Raw genomic sequence first — 22,920 nt, 5'->3', positions numbered from 1 at the left:
ATGCTTTCTGAAGGAGTATGTATAAAGGTATATCCATTTAGATTACAGTTCAGAGAAGGAGATTTACTTTGAAAACCCGTTTCTGTTATACCAATAGCACCGAAATTAAAATTAAGGTCAGAGAGGAGATAGGTTAAATCATTAAAATGTTTAGATAAGGAAGATATGTTTAGATGGAACAAGGAAAAGTAGGAAGAATTAAAGTTTTGAGAGACAAATTCAACAGAGTCATAGTATTTACAATTGGTGTTATCATTTTCAGAAGGACTGTTGTTAAGAGTATTAAGATTGGATAGGAATTTTCTTTTCTCAGTGGAAGATAAAGCAGAGTTGAAAACAAGAGGGGTAGATTTGTCATTAAAAGGAAGTGAATCGTTTATACATTTAAGACAGAACCAATTATCGTTGGAGTTTTGTAACATTTCATAATCAGTGGCATTAAGCCCATTACATTTAATATGCACCCAGAAACCGCACACATCACACATAATTGCTCGATGGTTTGAAGCAACAGATTTCAGACAGATCCTGCAGGGATGACTAATCATAGTGATATACAAAAAAAAACAGACAAAACATATAATGACACGTAACAAGGGAAACGGGGAGCTTATTCGGTTTTTGTCAGAAACCAGAGGGCAGTAGATAAATAAGAAAAATAACATACTTCATTTCACTTCATTTGCTCGCTGTTTAAGAGTAGCCATTTTTAATAAGATTGTTTTAAAAAACTGGGGCTGGCCTGTTACACAGAAATTAACGCGAAAGTAACGGGGTCCGAAAACGGCCCCGAGGAAAAAAACTAATTCTTCAAAGTATAAAAAAAATAATATAGAATTATTTATCAACATCAACTTTTAAATATTCAAGGTCATCATAATGCAAGATTTTTTCTGCGGCTGAGTTTTCTCCTTTTTTTATCCGAACCGTTCCGTTGTAGATCCAGAAACTGGAAATTTTACCATCCTTGTAGAGGGAATTACATTCGCCCCATAGCATCCGATAGTAGGGACACAGGTTATTGTTTAAATAAATCTTGCGCGGGTCGAGTCCAATATTTTCCAGTCAATGTTTCTCAGTTCTAAGGATTTTTTTATTTCTGTGCATTTTTTCCACCACCTTTCTATTTACAAACCTTACTATTGTTCTCCGCGGGTCAGATGCTTTCGCATGTTTACCTTTAGGTAAACGGTGGCATGCCTCAAAATCGGTTTCGTTAATTGTAATATCCATCGCATGTCCTATCTCTATGACTTTCGCCTCTAATAGATCATCAGGAATGTCTTCAGGGATCCCTGTAATCTCCATATTGTTAAAATAAAGGTGGGCATGTTTCCCACAGTACAAATATTTCACTGCTAAACCTGAGATTCAGCAAACAAATTCAAAGTTGGGAAAATCAGATAACACATGTTATATAAGGGCGAGTGAACCTAATACATAGGTAATATTTATTTTTTGAAATTGAGTGACCTCACCTATGTTTCCACTACAAGCTTTTACACTTGTAATTGTCTGCTGGCAAAAGGAAAACAATATGGGTAGAAAAAATGCCAGTTTTCTGAGATTGCCAATGAGAAGAAACAAATCACCCTAGATTTCAACATAAAACATTTCACATTTAACATCAAAAACCTGTTTTATGTGGCCAAAATTAGTGATGGTGGCCATCACTAATTTTGGCCACAAAATTAGTGATGGCCACCATCAATTATTATTAATGATGAATGTTTATTTGTTTATTTAATTATTTAGTGGTTGTTATAATAGTATTTTGTAAAAAATTTTTTTGCACAAATTAGATTAAAAATCGCAAAATTTTGCTAAATCAAGAAACTTTTTTATTGTAAAACTTATTTCTTAAGTAGCTGTGAAATTACCATTGGAAATAAAAACAAGCAAAATATGACAATTCTATTATATTATATAATACATACCTTTTAAAAACATTTTGAGTATTTTGAGAAAACATATTGTCCAATTGCATCAAGTTAATTGTCTCACTTTGGTTTTCAACTAAACAATGTAGAAAAGATTTAGTCCCCCACTTGTCTCCAACATAAAAATAATGCAAGAAAAATTGAAGCTTGCAGGTCACAAAAAAATACAAATTCTCTTTAAAAAACAAGTAGCAACTAATGAACAAGCCCATGGTAATTGATCTACGGTGTTCCCGGGCCACATCTAGATGGTGGTTTACTACATTACAAAGTGCCGAAATTTTTGCGAGCCAACTTTACTTTTTTAAATTCATTTTAAAAACCAAGCAAGCATCACCAAGAACTAATTAAACAGCAGGAAGACTGGGAACTGTCAAATATTTTGTGCACTTATGAGACAACAGACTGTTTGGCGTAGCACTTTTATTATTGGAACAACAATAAAATCATGTGCAACAAAGACAGCGACAAATCTGTTGTTTTAGCCCTATTAAAATACCACATATGAGAGATGTGTTAACACTTGCCCCTCAAATTACGAAAATTAAGAATCACTCTCTCTAAAGCCAATCAAGTTGCATGCTATTCATAATGTACATACGTTTATCATACGTTTATCACAGCAAGTGGGGTATCACCCACCTACTGAAAGCCTTATGACCAGGACTGATTTCATTTAATAAATCAAAGAGGCATTTTTAAAATATGCAGACCGGTGTCAGACCATTTCACACAACATAAAATAACATTTTTAAGTTGTCTAATTTTTTATTATAAGGCCACTCCAATTTAATTAGTTGTTCTACGTGCGAAGTTACTATAGCTTATGGTCAGCAAAATAAAAATAATTTTATTGAGAATGTATGGTGTATGTATATACTTGTATTGTTTTGAAAGTTTTACAGCAGGTTATACTTGCGCTGTTTCGAAACTTATACAGCAACTTATTCCTCTCCTACTTAAAATAACAAAACAAACAATTTTAGTGTTCTTTTAATGTTTTTTGCACACTTTTATAGGAAATCTAAATTAAAGTGCAAATTCTTTTTTGGACTATGGTTGTTTAGTTAAGAATATTTAAAGTCTTTTGCAGTGGTAAAATCATTTTTTTAAAATTCATAATGGAGAAGGGTGTTATGAAAACTGATTCTATCTTGTTTTTCGCTTGTATTATAACATTTTAGCGAAGGTAGCTAATTTTTGTTATAAATCACATAAAAATTTAAAATTTCTGTTTAACCACGTAACTATTTTTGTGATTACAAAATTAGCGCCTCGCACATTATAGTTTTATCGCAACAAATTACCATGAACACTTAACAACAGTGGTCCTAAGTAAAGTAACGTTATTGATTCACCTTGGTGACATTCAACCTACAAAAAATATCATCATTGATTATCTTCTATGCTCATTATATTTTCACGTGATGGGATAAGAAATTGTTTTTTTTTTCCTTTTTTTTTTCTTTAAAATTTTTTTGCTTGATATTATTATTTTTTTGTTTTCGTGAAAATTAGGGTCGGTCGGGCCCGTAGAACAACTAATTAAATTAGGGTCGCCTAATTTAGAGCATGTTTTACCACAAATGTAATGGTTATGCAAAGAAAGTTGCAAAATTTTAACTCACTTGCAGATCGACTAATACAGACAAATTAAAACATATAAATGAATTCTAATTACAAAATAACTTGCAAGCTAATATTAACATTGTGTAAAGCCTATCAACTATATGGAACTACTCTAGAAATGCAGTACCCTTGAACCCAAAAATAGTCTTAAATATTGGAAATCAATTATTTGCCTTTATACTTGCTCAAAAGCTACAACCATGAAAATAATAGTTGGGAAACTGTGGGTTTTTTTATCTCTTTCTAAAAATTGGTAAACAGTATCACTTGGCCAATGTTCTTCAGCAAGTAGGCTTTAAAAGATGGGCGAGTAACCAAAGACAAAAACGCTGCACTTTTGACATCTGCATTTTACTTTAGATTTTAGCGTATTTGGTTCTCAAGGTGCTGCAGACATCTCCTGTGATGGTGAAGGGCCAGTTCTCAACTCAACCTGATTAAATGCATCAATAAAATCTAAAGAACACCATTATTCTTAAAAGAATTTAACAACTATTTCGGAGAACTTAGTTCCGAAGTCATACTACATCATTACAAATCCAAACATACTACCAGTTATTGATGCTTGTTGCTTAGTGCTGATTCCACTTCCTCTCTACTTACAAGCAAAACTAGAATGCATGGAAAATCGACTATTAAACGCAAGGCTAAGCTTACTTGTAGTTGTTGAAAAACTGCATGGTTCCTTGAGAGTAATGTTATCTAATCTTAACAAAGCCATAAAGAGACACCATCACAAATTAATAACTAAAAAAATAATACCTTAGATGGCCATGCAAAATTATTTATGAAACTGGACACCTTAAATGCCTTCTGGCAAATTCCACTTGATTAAAAAAGCTTTTTATTTTAACACTCATGGTAGATACTGATTTCTACGAATGTCATTTGGTATACACTTTGCTAGCAAAATATGCGAAGTTAGAATTGCCAAGGCAATTCAAAAAGCGAACTTTAACATTGAACCAGAGCATATCTACAAGCCATTAGAGAGAATGCACTCAAACTCCGATGTAACAATGTCAACAGCAGAACTTACCTTTTTTGGACATGTTATCTCGAAAAAGTAAAACCGGATCTTCACAAAATTAAAGCAATCACAAATATGCCCAATCCTACCAACCATAAAAAAACTCCAACATTTCTTTGGCATGGTAAACCTGTCTTGGAAAGTTCATACCATACCTGTCAGGCAAAACTGCTTGACTAAGAGTTCACTTTAGACAAGGACATTGTGTGGGACTTTGACAAACTGCAACAAGATGCCAAGCTCAAACATCTAATTACCACAAGTCCAGTATTGAAATACTTTGGCGTTGACAAGCCAAGCAGAATATCATCTGGTGTATCTACAGTACAGTCCAGACGTAAGCGTACGCGTACGCTCAAGTTTCACACCTTTTTCTCGGAGGCGGTAGTTGTTTGTCTTTTGTCCTTATTAATTATCTTGCGAGTCTTGTAAGTCATTAACTTGCGCGTAATAAACAAAAGATTATTGAAGAAAAAATAGCTTATTATAACTGCGCTTATTGTTAAATAGTGTTAACATAACTATTCCCAATAGCATAATTGCAAATGTTATCAACTCTATCAATGTGACACGAAGAGCCATTGTTTAATATTTTTATTAAACAAATGTTTTGCGTGGAAACTAAATATACTAGCAAGAAAGCATTGTTGGTTGCGCTTTAATTTTAATAGAAATGTTTTTTTAGATTGCATTTTAAAACTTTAAAAACAAAAAACGACAATAGAAAAGTTTTTTTAGATTGCATTTTAAAAGTTTAAAAACGAAAAACGGTGATAGAAATGTTTTTTTAGATCGCATTTATTGAAGGACTAGGAGCTGTTTTAGAACAGCAACACAGTAATGAATAACACCCAAACACTTATCCTCTTGTTCTCTGAATTCAGCAAAACAAAGTTACTGTCCATTAGAAACAACAAACAACCACTAGAGCCATGAATCTGCCGTGATATTTGATTAACATTGGCACTGACCTTTTCATAAGAAAAGCTGCCTCATCACTGTGAACTACTCAACGCACTTTTTCAATGTACTATTCCTGACATTACAAGAACCACTTTTGTAAAGTACATCATAGCAATCTTTGCCAAATATGGCAAACCAAAGCAAATCATTTTCACGCCTTGCCATGAGTTTGAGCAATTGCTTGCGTAGTGCTCCCGTAAATGCTCGTTACCTGAGCATTCTATTGCTCGCGTAAATATTAACATTTTAAGATAAGTGTAAACGTTTTTCTCAAGAATCGATTGGTCCTTTAAGTTAAATTCCTGCACGAACGCTCAACCTGAAACTTAAAAGATATTTGGTGTAATTATTTTCCACCTATCATGAAACAGTTCATTCGCCATTTTGTAAAACGCGTGCGATATGGGCATTAAGGTAATCTTTTTTGCGCATTCATTTTGCAGTAGAAAAGTGGGGGACGTTTTGAACCGTGAACCCCAAACATGATAATCAAGCGTCTATTGGTATAGCGACTCTCTCAATCTTAACTTTCTTTTATGTCTAAAATAGTATGCATGACTATACTGTCGTTTTCATAAATTTAATGTTTATTTTTCAGATCATCAAAAGCAAATAGAAAAAATATGCTTCGTTTTTAAATTAAAAAATCTTTATCTGCGTGGTTTAAATAAAACTTCAAAATTCATTCGGAAAGTTCAGGTACACGTCTGGTAAATAAAATTTATACAAAAAAAAAATTATACCATGTGGGTTTCGTTTTTAAAATTATTTAAATTACAGTTGCGCCATAAAAAAAATTATCCATTAAAGGTGGACCTGCTATAGTTTCCAATTGTTTCATCAAATAAAGAAATTAACTGCAATTAAATCCATGATAAATTGTCTGTTCCACCAAACTGTAAGTGTAGTTTTGCAGACTTGCATCATCCGTGCTCCATCAGCATTCACCTCTGCATTATAGAAGAACCTCATAAGTGAATTTCATGTATAAGAGCTGGTTACCAACGACGAAGGGGCCAGGCAAAAGAGATTAATGTCTACGTAGTTTTTCAACTAAGTGAGGAGTCGGTGGATTAGCTAGGATGGTCAGGTTGGCTATGAATAGGCTTGCTCAAGGGTTAAAAGGACCAGGACTATTTAATAATTCTGAGACATTCTGAGACTCAGAGACATTGAACACAATACCAACAGTCCAGAATATCATGAAAGTATTGGTTTGGTGAAGCACACTATTGAAACCGTTAAAAAAACTAAAGAAAGGATGTAACAACTAACATTGCTTGCTTTAAAGACCACTCCACTCGCAACCAGTAATCACCAGCCACCAATATTTTTTATCAGCAGCCTGGAAAAAACCTACCAACTTACCAACCAGATTCCTCTCTACTAGACCCTAGATGACTCTACTAGACAACTATCACAAAAAACATTAACAACTGCCATATTAGATTATATATAATACATACCTTTTAAAAAAATTCTGAGTATTTTAAGAAATATATTGCCCATTTGTATTAAATCTAATTGTCTCACTTTGACTGTCATATCTATATACAGGCAATAATGTATGCATCCATGATAGCAAAACCTGGTTGCAAAGGGGAAAGAATTATCAAAGCATGACCTCCTCTGGTCATTTAACATTAATTCCAGAAATGGAAATACTTTATGTTGTTATTAAAAATATCTATCTAAATCTGATGTAACATTCCAGCACATAGATGGAAGACTGATGGAAGCCTGATAGACGACTCTCCGATAATTAAACATCCTATTAAAGAACAACCTGCAAAGGAAATCGATGAATCGAGTATTGACACCAACGGTTACAACTCAAGCTTTATTACAATTTTGAATTAACTAAAAAAAATAAAAAATTTAAAGATTTTTCTAAAAGCACAAAAAAGTTTACAAGCCTGCTTCAAAGAAATTTCAGCAAAACAAACAAAACTAATTAGATATATATTAATCGATAAGTGCGTGAAAAAATCCATGTAGAACAATGGAAAAATATGGGTTGTTTAGGAGTGCATAAACAAAAAATTAATTTAAAAAAAATTGTTTAGTCAATACCTTTTTAATATGCAGAGCGTGAAATTCTCATAAAAATGTATATGATCATGTAATTTTGACAACGGTTACAGAGATATTGAGGCTAAAAGGAATGACCTAACTTTAGGAAATTAGTCCTATTTTGGTCCAAGGTGGTTGCTAGTTACCCATCATGAGAAGTAGTAAAGGGTTAAAATTTAGTAACAGTTTGACTCCAGAACTCTTTTTAAGTTCGATGGTTAAACCAGCAAGTAAGCAAGGATAAACCTGATATGTGCAACAGGACTCAAAAGTTGCATGCGGTCTGGTCTTGTCTTCCGCACTTCACCGTCTTTCCATATCAAAAGTTCCCTTTAAATTTTGATTTATTCCCGCCGGAAAAAATAAATTCTAATGACTGCCTGTAACATTATATTTTTTTAAATGATTGAGTGTATAAAGAATATTTGATTATTAATTCTTTTTCTATTTATTAAAAAGGTTGTCTAAAGCATTTTAAGATTAGGATAATGTGATATAAAGACGTTGAATTATTGTAAGGGGTTAGAAAGTAGGTCTGCATTTTTATCTATTTTATAAACAAAAGTTCTGAGAAGTCAAAAATGTGCCGGCTCAGCAAAACATTGCTCCACGTAGCTAAACAAAGTGATTTTGCTGTGAAAACTAGTTGCACATAAAGCGAACCAGTTGGTTATTATAGAACTGATTTTCATTTGTAACAAGTAAAATCAAAAGTTAGAAGCTATCAGGTACAATTTTTTATCTTGCTGTTTCATTTTGCCACGTTACCTCTTGCATTTTTTTTTAAAAAAAACCTTCCTGGTTTCGTTTTCACTTTGTTACCTCTATCGCAGGTGTTAGACTAGTTAGTTCCTGTTCCTTTTTAAGTCTTTTTGTGCAAACTTAGACCTCAAACTATTTGTAGCTACCAGACTTACGCTAATTGAACTTGCCTAAACCTAGGTTTCAAGCTTTTCTTGGATGAGTCAAATGTCTCAATTTTTCCATTTTCAGTTGACCAAAATAAAATTGCTTTCAAGTAACCCAAATTATATTTTTTTTCAATTTTGTACATCATGAGTGAATAAAATTACAGATTTCTGCAAAACTTTAACCATATATATATAACAAGAACACCAGCAGGGGCTCTAACAATTTCTCAATGAGTAAAAAACTTTGTACTGAATAGCTTAGCATCAAGTTGAAGAGATTTTGCTGAAAGGGATTTCATCATCATTCATCATTTTCTAAGGATTTCTGCCTTAAAAATGATTTTTTTGTTTAATTTTTTTTAATCTTTTTTGTTCTTCAATTATTCAAGTTTTTTAATATTCAAAATAGCATGCATGTTACATGTGACAACAAAATCAATTGTATTGTAGTTTGGCAAATAAAATTATTTGCCAAAGTGACACTTGTTTGCTCGTCCCAGGCCTGTTAATTTTTTTCCAATGACCCAATAACTCGGAATCTGCAACTTGGTTTGCAATAACATTTTCTGGGTAAGCTTGTATAGGCCCTATAATGTTTACTTACAAAATTTGATTGCAAACTGACATGCACATCCCAAGTTAGGAGGTTGTCAGCAAAAATTAGGAGGCCTGGGGTGAGCAAATGAGTGTCATTTTGGCAAAAGAATTTATGATTATCAATTCAACTTTATAATTTAATATCATTGTTTATTGATTCGTGTTCATGTTTATTTTTCAATTGGGAAAGTTATATTTTGCCTTAACTTTATTTCATTTTGATGGATTTTTTTCACTTCTTTACTTTTTTAGATTAAAGGAATGTATCGTGCAAATGTGAGTGTGTTTTATATTTTATGTTTAAAATATGTTTTGAAATTCTTAGCTAACCATTGTATTATGTGTTTTTTTTTTTTTCATGTTTGATCCTTTATATTTTATATACTAGAATCCTACTGCACCTAGTTTTAACAACATGAATAATTTTGGGAGTAGTTATGGCAATGTGTCTGACGGTTACACAAATGTGACTTACAGAAGAAATCCTGGCTATTTCGAAAGAGTCGGAAGCAGTGCATGTGGGATATTTATTGGAATTTTAATTGTATTTGCTTCGTTCCCGCTTTTGTTTTTAAATGAGGTGATTTGTTAAAATTTAATTATTAATGTGTGCAAACGGACTTAGGACTTGAAATCTTTTTTTTTTAAAGTTTAGAACTTTAAAAAATTTTTAGTAAAATATTCAATCTTAACCTGTACTAATTTAGGCCTTTTATCTCTTTCCCCCCGACTTTTATGGGCTTTCACCTAGTGCATTTTCATCGTTTTTCACCTACATACACATCTACTTAAGCAAAACTATTGCAGACAACTGTCTGCAGGACATTTGTCAGGCATGCTGTTTGATAATTTTTAGAATTGACCTTAAAACAGTCATTTGCTAAAACTTAAAGAACAGGGTTGTAGTTTCATCTAGTAATACCACCAGCAACTTGAAAATGTAGACAATCGAAATTTTTTTCGGAAATTCCACAGGTAAATTGAGCCATAACAAGTGCCATGTGTAAATGTCTTGGTGAATTGGAAGTTTTACTTAATGTTAGGTCAACTTTAATTTTCAGGGTCGTGCTGTACAGACTGCAAAATCTCTGGATGAAGGTCTTCGAGCTGTTGTAAAAATTTCTCATGAAACCATTTTTGATTCTAATGATAATCGTTTGGTTCACTTATCTGGTAAATTAAAAACAAATTTAGTAAGTATTTTGTCTCTTGCTTATCTGTTCACACTTTGTGTTTAACATGTACTTATTTCTTTTTGACAAAGTTTTTCGCCATTTTGTTTTCTGAGTAATGTTGGTGACATATTGTTAGATGACTTACAAACAAGCTAACTGAAAATTTGCATTACACCATGTCACAAGGGTCCATATTTATTAGAAAAGGAATATTTTAACAGAAAATCCTGAAAAAACTCAAAAAAGCTCTTCAACATCTAACCAAGATGGGTATCATTTTTTGCACCTGCTTCACTCCACCTAATCTTAGAAATAAACAAAAACTAAATGCTATTACTACACACTACTCTGTTTTTTGATATGTTTTTTTATAAAACTAACTAAAATGAAAATAATTTTTAGCCTGTGACTGATGATGCGTTTGGCATACGTGTAAGTGCTGTGAAGCTTCGGCGTCATGTTGAAATGTACCAATGGATTGAGCATGAACATAAGAGGTATGTTTTTAAATAAGTTTAAATTCTAAATTGGTGTACGTGTACTCTGAATTTAAATGTGATCTTAGGCTAACAGCTTTGACTAAACTAAATAATAATCTTTGTGTTCTTTTTTTCACACTTAATTGACAATATGGAACTATTTATCATTTAAGAGAGTACGACGAGGGAGACAGAACAAGAGTGGAAACTACATATTCTTACAGTAAGTTAGAAAAGATACACAGTTTGATGAATAAAGATGACTAAGAAACATCTAGGAATCTCTTAGAAACCAAAATGCTAATTAAATGTTTACAAAGAATGCTATTTTTCTGTTAACTCTAACACGAAAATTTTTGTTATGTGCTATAGAGCATAAGAAGTTGCTTAATTGATCTTTTGGAAATTTTATTTTTTTTGTTTGTATCAGTAAGTTGGCCAGCATAAAACTTGTTGTTTAACCTTTACTCGAAATTATTACTTTTGTAATTATTACTCACTCTTTTGCAGTGTGGTTTATTACTATTGATGTTGTCTAGACATGAAGTGTGAAAGTATAATAATGATTTTATCATTAATTTTCCGTAGAAGTTTAATGTCAGCATATTTCAAAGTCATCGTATGATATTACAACTTCCTATGTTTCAATTAATTATAATATCTTAAGAACAAAAATTTTTTTGAAAAAGACTGTAACATTATAAATATATTTTTCCAAAGATGATTACGATCATTGCTCGTTGATGACATCTGTAGCTGTCGAAACGTAGCCTAGAATAAACTCACTTGTTCATGACATGATATTTATATTATTCAATATATTTTTCGTGTTAGGGTTCCTTTAAGATTAGGTAGAAAATTTCTGTTGTTATGCTAGGTGATAACTAAATATTTTTGGATTAGCTTCGCTCTGTTATAATTATGTTTCACATGTAGCTATTCGTTATTTTCATGTATTCAGGTACAGAATGGAAGTCGGAAGTTGTCAACAGTGGGAGTTTTAGCAATCCTACTGCACATAGAAATCCAAAGTAAGTTGGTTAGTTTCAATATAAACTTGAATTTACTAGCGCCATTGTTGAAAGATAAAGCCCAGATTTAATGATAAATATTTATGATTTGTATTATATATATATGTGTGAATTTGTATAAAATAGACTTTGTAAATCATATGGTCGAAAAAAATGAACGAGTTATAAAATGTCTTACCATTGTTGATTTTATTAGAGATGGATTTTATGAGCCAGCTATAAACGTTACTTTTTGTTAGTATGCCCCCTCACCTAGCGAGAAAGTATAAAAGAAAAAAAGTATTATATTGTATTATGTTGTATTGTTTTCTTTTCTTTTGTATTGTATCGTACTGTATCGTATCAAATGTTGTAGGGGTACATCTTAGTCATGTTTTTTTAATTCTTTAGTTCATTTCCGGTCAATTCGATTACAAAAACTGCAAGTCCTGTTTTTGTTGGACAGTTCCAGTTAAGTGAAGGTTGGTGCTTTCAAAGTTTCGTTTATCATTTAATCTAACTGCTTTAGTTCTTTGAAAATGATAAAGGATATAGCCGTTTTTATACTGAGACTACTTTACCAACTGGGTTTTTTTCACACTGTTTCGTAAAATTATGTATTAGAATACTTACGCAAAACATGTTCAAAAGCTAAGCTTGAGTTTAAAAAAGACAAAAGTGACAAAATTTTCTTTGGGTGTCGATTAACATATGATATAACATATGAGTCAGGTGGTTGTAAAACACAGATAGATTACTTCCTGGTTAGAAAGTCAGACAAGAAAGTGGTGAAAGTTATATCGTGGGAAGAGTGTGTTTCCCAGCATAGGTTGCTGGTTTGTGATATTATCTTGAAGAGTGTTAAAGAAGCCAAGGGAAAGTACAGGCCCCGTCGAAAAGTCTGGAAGCTGAAGAAAGAGATTGTAGCAAGACAATTTAGTGCAAAAGTGCAGCAGTTAGCCCACAATGGTCAATGTGATAGTGACAATGTTGAAAGTACTTGGACTACTTTGAAGAATTGTCTTCTAGAAGCTTCTGATGATACCTGTGGGTGGAAGAAAGGACCAGCTAGACATAGACAGATCTGGTGGTGGAATAATGCGGTTGACCAGTATATAAAGGAAAAGAGGAAACTTTTGAAAGAGTGGAAGTCAGGTGGTAGTAAAAATATTTACTTAGAAGCTAAGCGTCGCGCTTGTACAGCAGTGTATAAGGCAAAATCAGAAGCAGAGAGAAACAGATTTGCAGATGTGTTAAGAAGGGAAGACCAGCGCAATGAGGTATTCAAGATAGCAAAGCAAATGAAGAAGACTAATCAAGATGTTGTAGGTGAGAAGTGTATACGTAATGATGAAGGTGTTTTGGCTAGCACAGAGGAGGAGAAAAGGGTAGCTTGAAAGAATCATTATCAGGGGTTGATTAACACTGAGTTTGATTGGGACGAGGATAATTTGTCTGATGATGACGTTGTAGAAGGGCCAGCTATGCAGATCAAGACAGAATGGGTAGTGGAGGCTATTAGGAAATTGAATATTGGAGTATCAGGAGTATCAGGTATTGTTTCAGAGATGGTAAAAGCATCTGGATATATTGGAGTTGAGCTTATTACAAGTCTTTCTAACCAGATTATAAAGGATGGTGCTATTCCGAGTGAGTGGCAGTCGAGTGTAATAGTGAAGTGTTTCAAGGGCAAGGGTGATGCATTAGAAAGGGGTAACTATACAGGTTCGAAGTTTGTTGATCAAGTAATGAAAGTTATTGAAAGAGTGATTGATAAGTTACTTAGAGAAAGAATTGATATGGATAAGATGCAATTTGGTTTTGTTCCAGGGCGTGTTACTACAGATGCAATATTTTTACTCAGACAGCTTCAGGAAAAGTATTTAGGAAAGAGAAAGAATCTCTATTTTGCCTTGGTAGATTCAGAGAAAGCTTTTGATAGAGTACCACGTAAAGTTATTTGGTGGGCTATGAGAAAATTAGGTGTGGATGAGTGGCTAGTTACGATGGTACAGTCTATGTACAGCAATGCTAGAAGTCTTGTCAGGATTAACGACTCACTTAGTGATGAATTTAGTGCAAATGTTGGTGTACATCAGGGTTCTGTACTTAGTCCTTTGTTGTTTGTTCTAGTCTTAGAAGCGCTGTCGATGGAGTTCAGAACAGGTTGTCCATGGGAGTTATTGTATGCAGATGATATGGTTCTCATAGCAGAGTCGATGGAAGAATTAGTGGAAAAGTTTGAGAAGTGGAAAAAAGGACTAGAAGAGAAAGGGCTAAAGGTAAACACAGCAAGTCTAAAGTCATGATTAGTAGCATTGCAGCCAAGTGTGACCTTGTAGCTGGAAGTGGCCTTGTGGAGTTTGCAGGAAAGGGGTTGGTAGTAACTCAATTTTTTGTCAGACTTGCAAGCATTGGGTACATAAGAAGTGCAGTAGTATTAGTGGAAGGTTAAGGGCTGACATTCAGTTTGTATGCAAGCGTTGCAAAGGTGAGATTATAGAGAATGAAGTATTTCCATAGTTGAGAACTTCTGTTACTTAGGTGATATGTTGGGCAGTGAAGGGGGTGTTGGAAGAAGTGTTACTTGCAGGATAGGTTCTGCTTGGAAAAAGTTCAGAGAGTTACTTCCTTTGTTGAGTAGCAGAGTCCTGTCAATTGAGGTAAAAGGTAGGTTGTATGAGGCCTGTGTAATAAGTGTTATGTTGTACGGTAGTGAGACATGGGCAGTGAAGCAGGAAGATCTTGACCGTTTAGAAAGGAATTATATGAGAATGGTTAGGTGGATGTGTAACGCCAGTCTGAGAGACAGAAAGAGTTCAGATGAGCTAAAAAGCAGGCTAAGTCTCCGTAGAATTAAAGATGTTATGCAGATAAGAAGATTGAATTGGCTGCGGCACTTGGAAAGAATGGAGGAGGATAATTGGGTAAGAAAGTGTAGAGACTTGATAGTTCCTGGGGCAAAGCCTAGAGGCACACCGAGAAAGACTTGGCAGGAGGTTATAAGGAAAGACTTGATACAGAGGAAGTTGAGTTTAGATCTAACACAGTCTAGATCAGATTGGAAGAGGATCATTAATATACCCCGTCCAACCCATGCTAATATGGAAAACGGACGTTAAGCCGAGAATGATGATGATGATGTGTCGAATATTTTATCTGACGAAAAATTTTGTCCGATGTTATATTTGTGTAACGAAACTTTTGCCTGAACTGATGCTAACTTGTCATTTATTGGCAATATAATTGCTTAAGCTTTAAAGCTCTGATTGGCTGGTACGTCAATCAGGGTAGAATGTGATAATTTTGATAAGTCCTTCTTACAAAGAAAACCTTTAACTAGGGAGTGAATTTTGTTATTTAATTTTTAATGAGTTATCTGGTGCATTATTGCTGTTTTCATGATTGTTGTTTTCATTTTTCGTTTTTCTTTGTTTTTGTTACTTACTTCAAGCTGAGATGTTGCTTACCAGTTACTTTTTGTATCTTGAAAAACTTCAGCCTCATGTGGCTCATAAGAAATGGGCGTATACAAACTGTTAAAGCGTCACTACAACAGGCCAAAAAGAAAAATTCCCTAAAAGCCCTAATATTATGCAATTTCCATTTAGTAGTTTTGTAACCCTCGAAATTACTTTGTCTTCTAAACTCTACATTTTATAGGACTAACCTCGAAAGTAGATAATTTCAAGACCCTGCAACCCCAAGTAACGCCGTCGGGAAGAAGTGACTTGGTAATATTGGATAAATATTTTTATCGAAGTCATGATCCGTACAGTCCTAAGGTATGATGTTCTCTTATATTTTACCTACCTATCAGCTACTCTTACATTAAAAGGATCGTGTGTCGGGTTACTGCTCATTAATGTCAATTATTGGCAAGCTGACAAAAAATCTAAATACGCATATTTAAAGTTTTGTAATCATTTGAAATCAAATCAGTTCTTTATTTAAAAGAACTTGATCGAAAATAAAACCGGTGCTACTTCAAGATTATAAAATATAGGGTAAAAATTACAAATTTTAAGATCCTTGACTCTCCTTAACAACACGAACCCGGTACAAACATTGAACAACTAAAAACATAACACTTGGACGTGTGAAATAGTACACATGCAGTGGTGGGAAGCGCCGGTTGCAGCTCCCTATCTCTCTATGTACTTTTTACAAAGATCACAGGCATGGGAAAGGGACAAAAGAAAAACAATGCTCAACTCACTAGCTTTCCTTATTTCTGTAGGAAAGCTTCCATGAATATGTGTTTTATGCATACGGTTGCATTCCAATTTCAATTGTTAATATTTTTTTGCAGGTTGGGGACATTCGTATATCCTTTACGTATGCAGGTGTAAGTAGTGGGGAGAATTTGGAATTTGGTCAGCCAGACGAAGTAAGTTCTAATATGTTTGACATAGTCCTATATTAAGATTTTTAAGGAAATGTTATGATAATGTTGTGATAGGTCGAAAGAGAGATTTCTGTTTTTAACAAAAAACAAAACAAAATGGGTAATTTAGTTGTTTCAGGAAAGTATGCTAAATAAACACAATATCATCATAATTGACAAACATTGATAGTGAAGATTAGGTAAAAAAAAGAATATTTCTTAGGAAATAATTTCAATTCTGATGATAGTATGTACATGGAAATTACTGCAATGTTTTTTTTTTAAAGTGAGATCAATCCCACAAACCCTTTAATTCAGTTCTTTTGTTCTTTGTTCCATTAAATCTATTTTTCTTTTTTTTTTCATTTAGTCCTTTTGAGGACTTTGCATTAACGACATCGGGTTTTTATATTGTCTTTTGTCTTATTAATTTATTCTGCGTTTCCTCACCCAGCCTTCATCTTTGCTCCTTTCTCATCGTGTGTTTATTAGTTCAGACCTGTCTCATCAAGGCTTCTAATCACGTGACGTCTGTATATACAACAATTTCGTCTCTTCAAAAACATCCACATGAGTCAACAACCATGTTGGTGTATTTTTTTAAAACTGGATTACCATACGAGTCAAACAAAAACATGGTCAAAGGCGACATATGGTGTGGCGCACAACAAGGGTTCGGAAACTTCCCTCCCGTGATCACGTTCTGCAGACTTTGTATGATCGCGTGATTTGTGGCGTTGGCATGCTTGTGTAGTGGATAGGAGCATGTGCCAGTGCACATCCCTGCAGGGAACCCCTCTGGCGCTATAACCCATTTATCCCATTTTAATGCTTCGAAGGTTACATACAGGTTTGATCGTGCACAGAAAGATTGTTCCGTTTGCATGTTGAATTTGCTGTCTTTTAAAAACTTTTTCGTTTGGTCGGAATTTATAAGGTTCCTGAAATTAAGAGATCTTCTGCTTCTCTTCTTGTGGATTGCTGTGCTATTCAGCTCCTCAATGACGTCAGAAAGTAATTTATTTGCGGATTGGAAGAAACTGACTAAAAACGGACGCTTTTTGGTATCCCCTGTGCTTCCTGTTATGCCCACTTCTTTGAGGGTCAATTCCTTACCGTGCTTTGTTTTTATTTTCAAGAGGAAGCCGTGGTTTTCTTCTGGTGTGTATTTCCAAGCGGCTACCGTTTCTGTTGTGTTGAAGACGATCCAACCGGTGTCTTGTTTTCCCTCCAACATTTTCTCGTTAAGAAGCTGTACGTTTTTATCTTCAACCTCTTGTCCTGTTTTTTTGATTTTGTTGATGCGATATAGAGACATAGCTACAGCACCATGTTTGTTTTGGTTTTTGTCGTAATTTATTCGAAGTTCTGAGAACATACTGATGGAAGTGTCGTAATCGGTGCGTAAATCGAAGTAAAACGCGTTATCAGAGTCGGTGGCGTTCGGACGCGCTGACAAACCTAAGAAAGAGAAGAACATTATTTTTTTAATGATTGAAAAAATTACAGCGAATGAGAATTTTTGCCATGCTTAATTCCCTCGATATAACCTTTAACCTTTTTTTTGTAATTATGCTAACGATCGTTAACTATTCTCCGCAAGTGAAATTTCTTCAAATAAATGGATAATAATACCCACATATTTCCTTCGTTAATTTTATTTCTAAAATTTATTACACAAATATCATGCCTGTTAATTATTTCTATTTCAAATTAAGTCATGGGTTACCATAAAAACGAAACCAAAATATTATCAGCCTGCTTACGTCATCAACCTCATGCAATATCTATTGTCGTTTTAATAGGAACAATTTAGAAGCTCCTACCCAATGCTAAATTTCTCTCTTTTTTGCACAAACAGTACTGTCGTATTTACAAGTTGTAGTTTAAAAGCCAACCCAAGAAATTTTAGTTTAAAGGCCAAAGCAGTGAAGCATTCAAAAAAGCTTCACTGCTCAAGCGCGGCCCAAAGTAGCCAGTTTTTTAAGTTTTTTTTGTTTTGTTTTTATCTCTGGCCTACTTATGTGCGAATATAATTTGATCGGCATGAACAGTACTTACACGGCACGCTTGCAAAATAAAAAAATAGCCGTGTGCATGTAGAAAAATTTACCTACCTTGCGTTATAAAACTTATCGCTGTGTCTGCTCTACGTGTCTCGATGTTCCTTTTTACTCGATTATCACGGTCGCTATCCTCCTCATCCTCGTCAGCGTCTGGTTCATCGCTTAGAAGTCGAGCTTCAATGTCAGTGCTGTTTCTACTGCTTTGTTGCCCAGTAACAACGTTGTGGTATAGCTGGTACATGAAATAGACAGCTGTCTCGCTTGCTCCAGATACAATATTGAATTTATTGGGATGTTTTTTACCATCATGTCCAAGAATATCCAGAGTGAACTGTTTGAAAACGTTTTCCTCTTTAATCGAACGTTCTAATTCCTTTAGTGCTTCTTGTCCTTCCTCTATAATTGGGACAGCGAGACAAAACCCAACTGTCAGAATAATAAAACTGGTAAATAGGTGTAAACTCATCTCTCGCTTATCTTTATTCTAACCACCTGTTGCTATGTTACATGCTCAGTAAAAATTCAAGATGGTGTCCTGTGTTTGTTTATTTGCTCTTTGTTGTTTCTGCTATCTTCTGCTTCAATCCTTCATGTGAACTGTTCTTCGTTGAAACAAAGCGTAATTTGAAGAATTTTTGTTAAGCGGTGTACATATTGGTTTTCTATCACTTCCTATTGTGTTCTAACGAGTGATGAGTTGCTATTGTTCACTGATGAGCGGTTGTAAGCGAGCAATTACCAAACTAATTTAAAAATTTCTCTCCTCATTAGGATGCTTAAGCTCAGCTAATTACGAGTAATTATCCTGAATATAAGTGTGTCGTAGGTTTTAATTAGGGTCAGTTTACACTAAAGTATTTTTTGTGACCGTGGGATAAAATATTGAATTTGTTAAGGACTACTAATGATTTCTAATAAAAATTATGCCTCGAAAAGGTCATAACTCAAAACCCTTTTCTAATGCTAAATATTATGCATTTATTGTCGATTTACACAGGGGTTTCTTATGCTGGGATAACATGCCAGGTAACATTTAAAAGTGAAGCGAAATTGGAGGTGTATCATCGGCTTTAAGTAATGGCACTTAAGACATTTTTGCACGTAGACATTTTTTTGACGTGTTCATTTTTAACGAACCTAATATTACTACCTAATGGTTTTATGGAGAAAAAAATTCCAGGAAGGAAATTTTTGCTAGCTACTCCTTCCCTTTCCCTGAAACCTAAAACTAAAGTTTTATCGATAAAACCGTTATATAATCGTTATAAAAGGAGCCTAAGCGAAGTAAGCTAGCTAGAATTATTTCACGATTATCCTAACTGTATTTTAAGATCAATCCACGAAAATTGTATCTATGTAATCAAATGATATTTATGTTTAGGTTAGTATTATCGCCCGTCAGAGTGGATCTCAACTTTCAGCTTATCAAACAGAAGCAGGCGATGCGCTCGAACTTTTGTATCACGGTGTGAAATCTGCAAAGGTATTGTTTTGTTCTTACTTTTTCCGCACCGTACTTTAACGAGTACCATCGTTTTTGCAACGAGTATTAACGTGTAATGGTATTATATCTGCATAGTAGAATATCTTTTGTTTTACATGTAAAAAAAGACATACCGTTTTTTTTGTAGATACTTTAAATGTCCCATTACTTGATTGACGTCAGTCGCACCGGATCAAGTAGGCTTTTAAATCCTAACCCGGACGTTAAAATAATATCCGCCATTTAGCTGGAAATTCAATTGTGGTTTCGTTTCACGCCAATTTTTTTACCGGATATATTTTTTCCCACTAGATTTAAATTACCGCTAAGAGCTAGCATACTTCGACTCCGGCCACCAAGTGTTAAAATGTCGCAGTGTTTCATTGCGACCCCACCCCCTACCTCCCTTCTTTACAAACTTTCAGGTAAAAATTTCTTAGCAAAAGCCCTTGTTGTTTAACACCATCGAAAAAAAATATTTTAAAAATAAATGATAACAGAACTAGCCTGTACACGTATTTTTACATTTGTTAGGGTATGAAAAAACTGCTGGACTAAAAGAAGCAGAGGGCATCCAGCCTAGTTACTTTTCCGTGCCTAATAAAAAGGAGGGGAGACGGGGGTTGGAAAATTCCCTTAAACTAAATAAGCGGGGAGGTTGGAATAAAGAGGAAAGACTTTTTTGATATCCTATGGAACGTGTATTAGTCACCGGAGAGTATAAACATTCACAAGTAACGATAAGAGAGTTTGACGAACTGCGTTTATTTTTAACCTGTAACGTTTTTAGACCTCATTCTCACACGTGTGCGGCTACTGATGGCTTCAAGTTAGCATGTAATAAATTTACTTAGTGAAGTGTTTAATGGCTTTTCCCATGCACTCTCTCAAAGTGAAAACTTAATGCACGTGTCAAAACCAACAACGCTTTTTTGCAATCCATCTGGCAAGGCGAGTCAAACGGTGATTCTTAAATTAAAAATGAAGGCTAGATCTTGAACACTTTTTATAAGTATTCTCATAAAAAAATGTTTGCTAGTATACTATTCATAAAAAATTGTTTAAAAATGGACCAAACTTCTATTTATATTTCTACTTTTGTACCATAAATCTCTTCAAGAAAATTGTGGGATGTTTTAGATTCTTAAAATAATTTTAAGCAAAAGAATTTGGTCCTGATAATTGAACCTGGGCTTCCTAAAATATTTTTAAATGACTCCTCCGTCAAACGTCAAGCATTTTAGTTGATCGTGTCTAATTTGGATGATTGCATACGGAGGTTGCTTTACAGATCGCGAATGGTAAAAGGGCGGAAAAAATATCACACATAGTATGGACATAAACTTGGCTTAGATATATTTATGACGTGGTTCTATATATGTATTTTTGAAGAATCAAAACAACAACCCTAAATTAGAAAAAAAGATTGAATAATCGAGTCTATCTTTATCCTGTATTGAGATTCAATTTTTTTCTACTTTAGGAAATTTTCGACGCTGAACATTCAGCTAATACTGCGTTGACGTGGGTTTTACGATTTATGGGCTGGTTAATGATGTTTATCGGATTTCAAATTATGATGGACATTCTTCGGCAAATTGGTGAGCATTTTACACCACTCTTTTTTAACACAGGGAGATTCGTTTCTTGATATATCATTCTTTTTCACTGTCATATCAAAAAGAGAAAAAAATCTCTCGATTTTCCTTTTATAATGTTATATGGTTTTGTCGCATGTTTTTATATTCAAAATGTGTAAAAATATTTTTTTAAAACTCATTTCTAAACTTATGGCATTATCTTTAAAATCTCCTCAAATATTCTCAATTTTTTTGGAAAAATATAAAAATGTCTTAATATCCTTGAATCTTTTTATAAAAATACTGTCATGTCAAAAAAGCTTGAAAATTCTTATTAAAAGTCCCCAATGTGACTCTGAAAAGGAGTGGCAACCTTGCAGTGGATTTGAATTCACAAGGGACCGAAAAAAGAAAGTGACAAAAGGGAGATGTTTAAGACGGAGGGTATCGTAGTCCACCGCAGTTCCCAGGCCACCCTACACCCGGGGATGAGACAATATTATTGAAAAATAAGGCTCATCTAGTGACAGTAGACATGCATATAAGCTTCATTAACTGATTTTGGTTTATTCTAGTCTCGTTTATCCCAATCATTCGCGAGATTGTTGGATTGGCGACCTCCATTATCGCGTTTACACTGGCTTCATCGCTAGCATTGGTAACTATCGCTGTTGGTTGGTTGCGTTATCGCCCGTTGCTTGCGGCGAGTATATTTATCGCCGCGATGGTACCAGTGTATTTGTCACGCCGAAAAGCAGAAAAAGACAAAACCGAGAGAAAGCAGTAAAATGATTATTTCCCGAGGCTAATATTTAAAAAGGGTCAATATTACTTTTTACGACTAACGAAGCACCAACCATGTTCTTCTCCACTGTGCTTATTTTCAACATGTGCTTTTGAGCCGGTAAAGGGCTTTGACGCTAGTAAGTGCGGGCAAAAAGTTTTAGGCAAGTGGAAGTTTGTCTAATGTGGATATATTTTAAATTATATACTGATAATGTAGATAGATTACACACAAAAAACTTATTATTGGTAACTATTATTGTTTGTCCAATTCGATCTAAATTCTCTGCTACAACATGTTTCCGAACCTTGAACCCAGGGCCTGTAGCGACTTTTGATATGAGAAGATCATCTTCATATCGAAAAACGCTACAGGCCCTGCATTTGAAGTTACATGTTTCTTTTAAGTACATGCTGTTTTTTAAAGCAAAATAATGACTGAAACGCTCCACGCTTTAACGTTCCTTCCTTCGTGCCGGTCAAATGTTTTTCCTTTTTCGCTCATTCCTGAGAAAATTTCCAGAAGGTAGAACTGCCTTTGTAATGGAAAAATAAAGTTAAAACAGGTTTTTTTAACAAACTCAAAATACTAGGTTATAATTATTACTTACTCAGGACAGCCTCTTCAGTTCCTTTTGGTACTGTTAACAATGAGGGTCCTACGAAGTGTATTAGAAGCTCTCATTTGAACTACTGAGGCCGTGCAAGAATAGCAACCGCTCAACAAGACACTGCGTGAGATATCAATTCCATTTTTGAACGATAAGCAGAAAGAATAGATTCATACTTCATAGTCTCTGGTATGACTCGGCCG

At 34.2% G+C, this 22,920-nt stretch overlaps 2 protein-coding genes across 3 annotated transcripts in view; one reads left to right on the top strand and one right to left on the bottom strand.

Moving 5' to 3' along the window:
- Window positions 1–7,954, bottom strand: part of LOC130626033 (probable ATP-dependent DNA helicase HFM1) — a 44,088-nt gene extending 36,134 nt beyond the window's left edge. For both annotated transcript variants that reach the window (XR_008981798.1, XM_057441144.1), the window contains exons 1-3: window positions 7,882–7,954; window positions 7,636–7,717; window positions 1,938–2,016 (exon numbers count right to left, since the gene is read on the bottom strand). Coding sequence is in view for 1 of the 2 variants with exons in the window: in XM_057441144.1 (XP_057297127.1) it covers window positions 1,938–1,987 (50 nt within the window). In the remaining variant the exon portion in view is untranslated. The remainder of the gene's footprint in view (window positions 1–1,937; window positions 2,017–7,635; window positions 7,718–7,881) is intronic.
- A 267-nt stretch (window positions 7,955–8,221) lies between these two features.
- Window positions 8,222–22,349, top strand: LOC130626040 (transmembrane protein 43-like). The gene is made up of 13 exons (XM_057441150.1): window positions 8,222–8,363; window positions 9,396–9,419; window positions 9,532–9,723; window positions 10,205–10,336; window positions 10,721–10,815; window positions 10,971–11,020; window positions 11,759–11,828; window positions 12,219–12,289; window positions 15,471–15,592; window positions 16,120–16,197; window positions 19,642–19,743; window positions 21,227–21,344; window positions 21,899–22,349. The coding sequence occupies exons 2-13, from the start codon at window positions 9,405–9,407 to the stop codon at window positions 22,108–22,110; spliced, it is 1,257 nt and encodes a 418-aa protein (XP_057297133.1). The 5' UTR covers window positions 8,222–8,363; window positions 9,396–9,404; the 3' UTR covers window positions 22,111–22,349.
- The last annotated feature ends 571 nt before the right edge of the window (window positions 22,350–22,920 follow it).

The sequence above is a fragment of the Hydractinia symbiolongicarpus genome, chromosome 14 (genome assembly GCF_029227915.1).
Source record: "Hydractinia symbiolongicarpus strain clone_291-10 chromosome 14, HSymV2.1, whole genome shotgun sequence".
Taxonomy (NCBI): Eukaryota; Metazoa; Cnidaria; class Hydrozoa; order Anthoathecata; family Hydractiniidae; genus Hydractinia; species Hydractinia symbiolongicarpus.
This window is presented reverse-complemented; position numbering and strand designations above follow the sequence as displayed.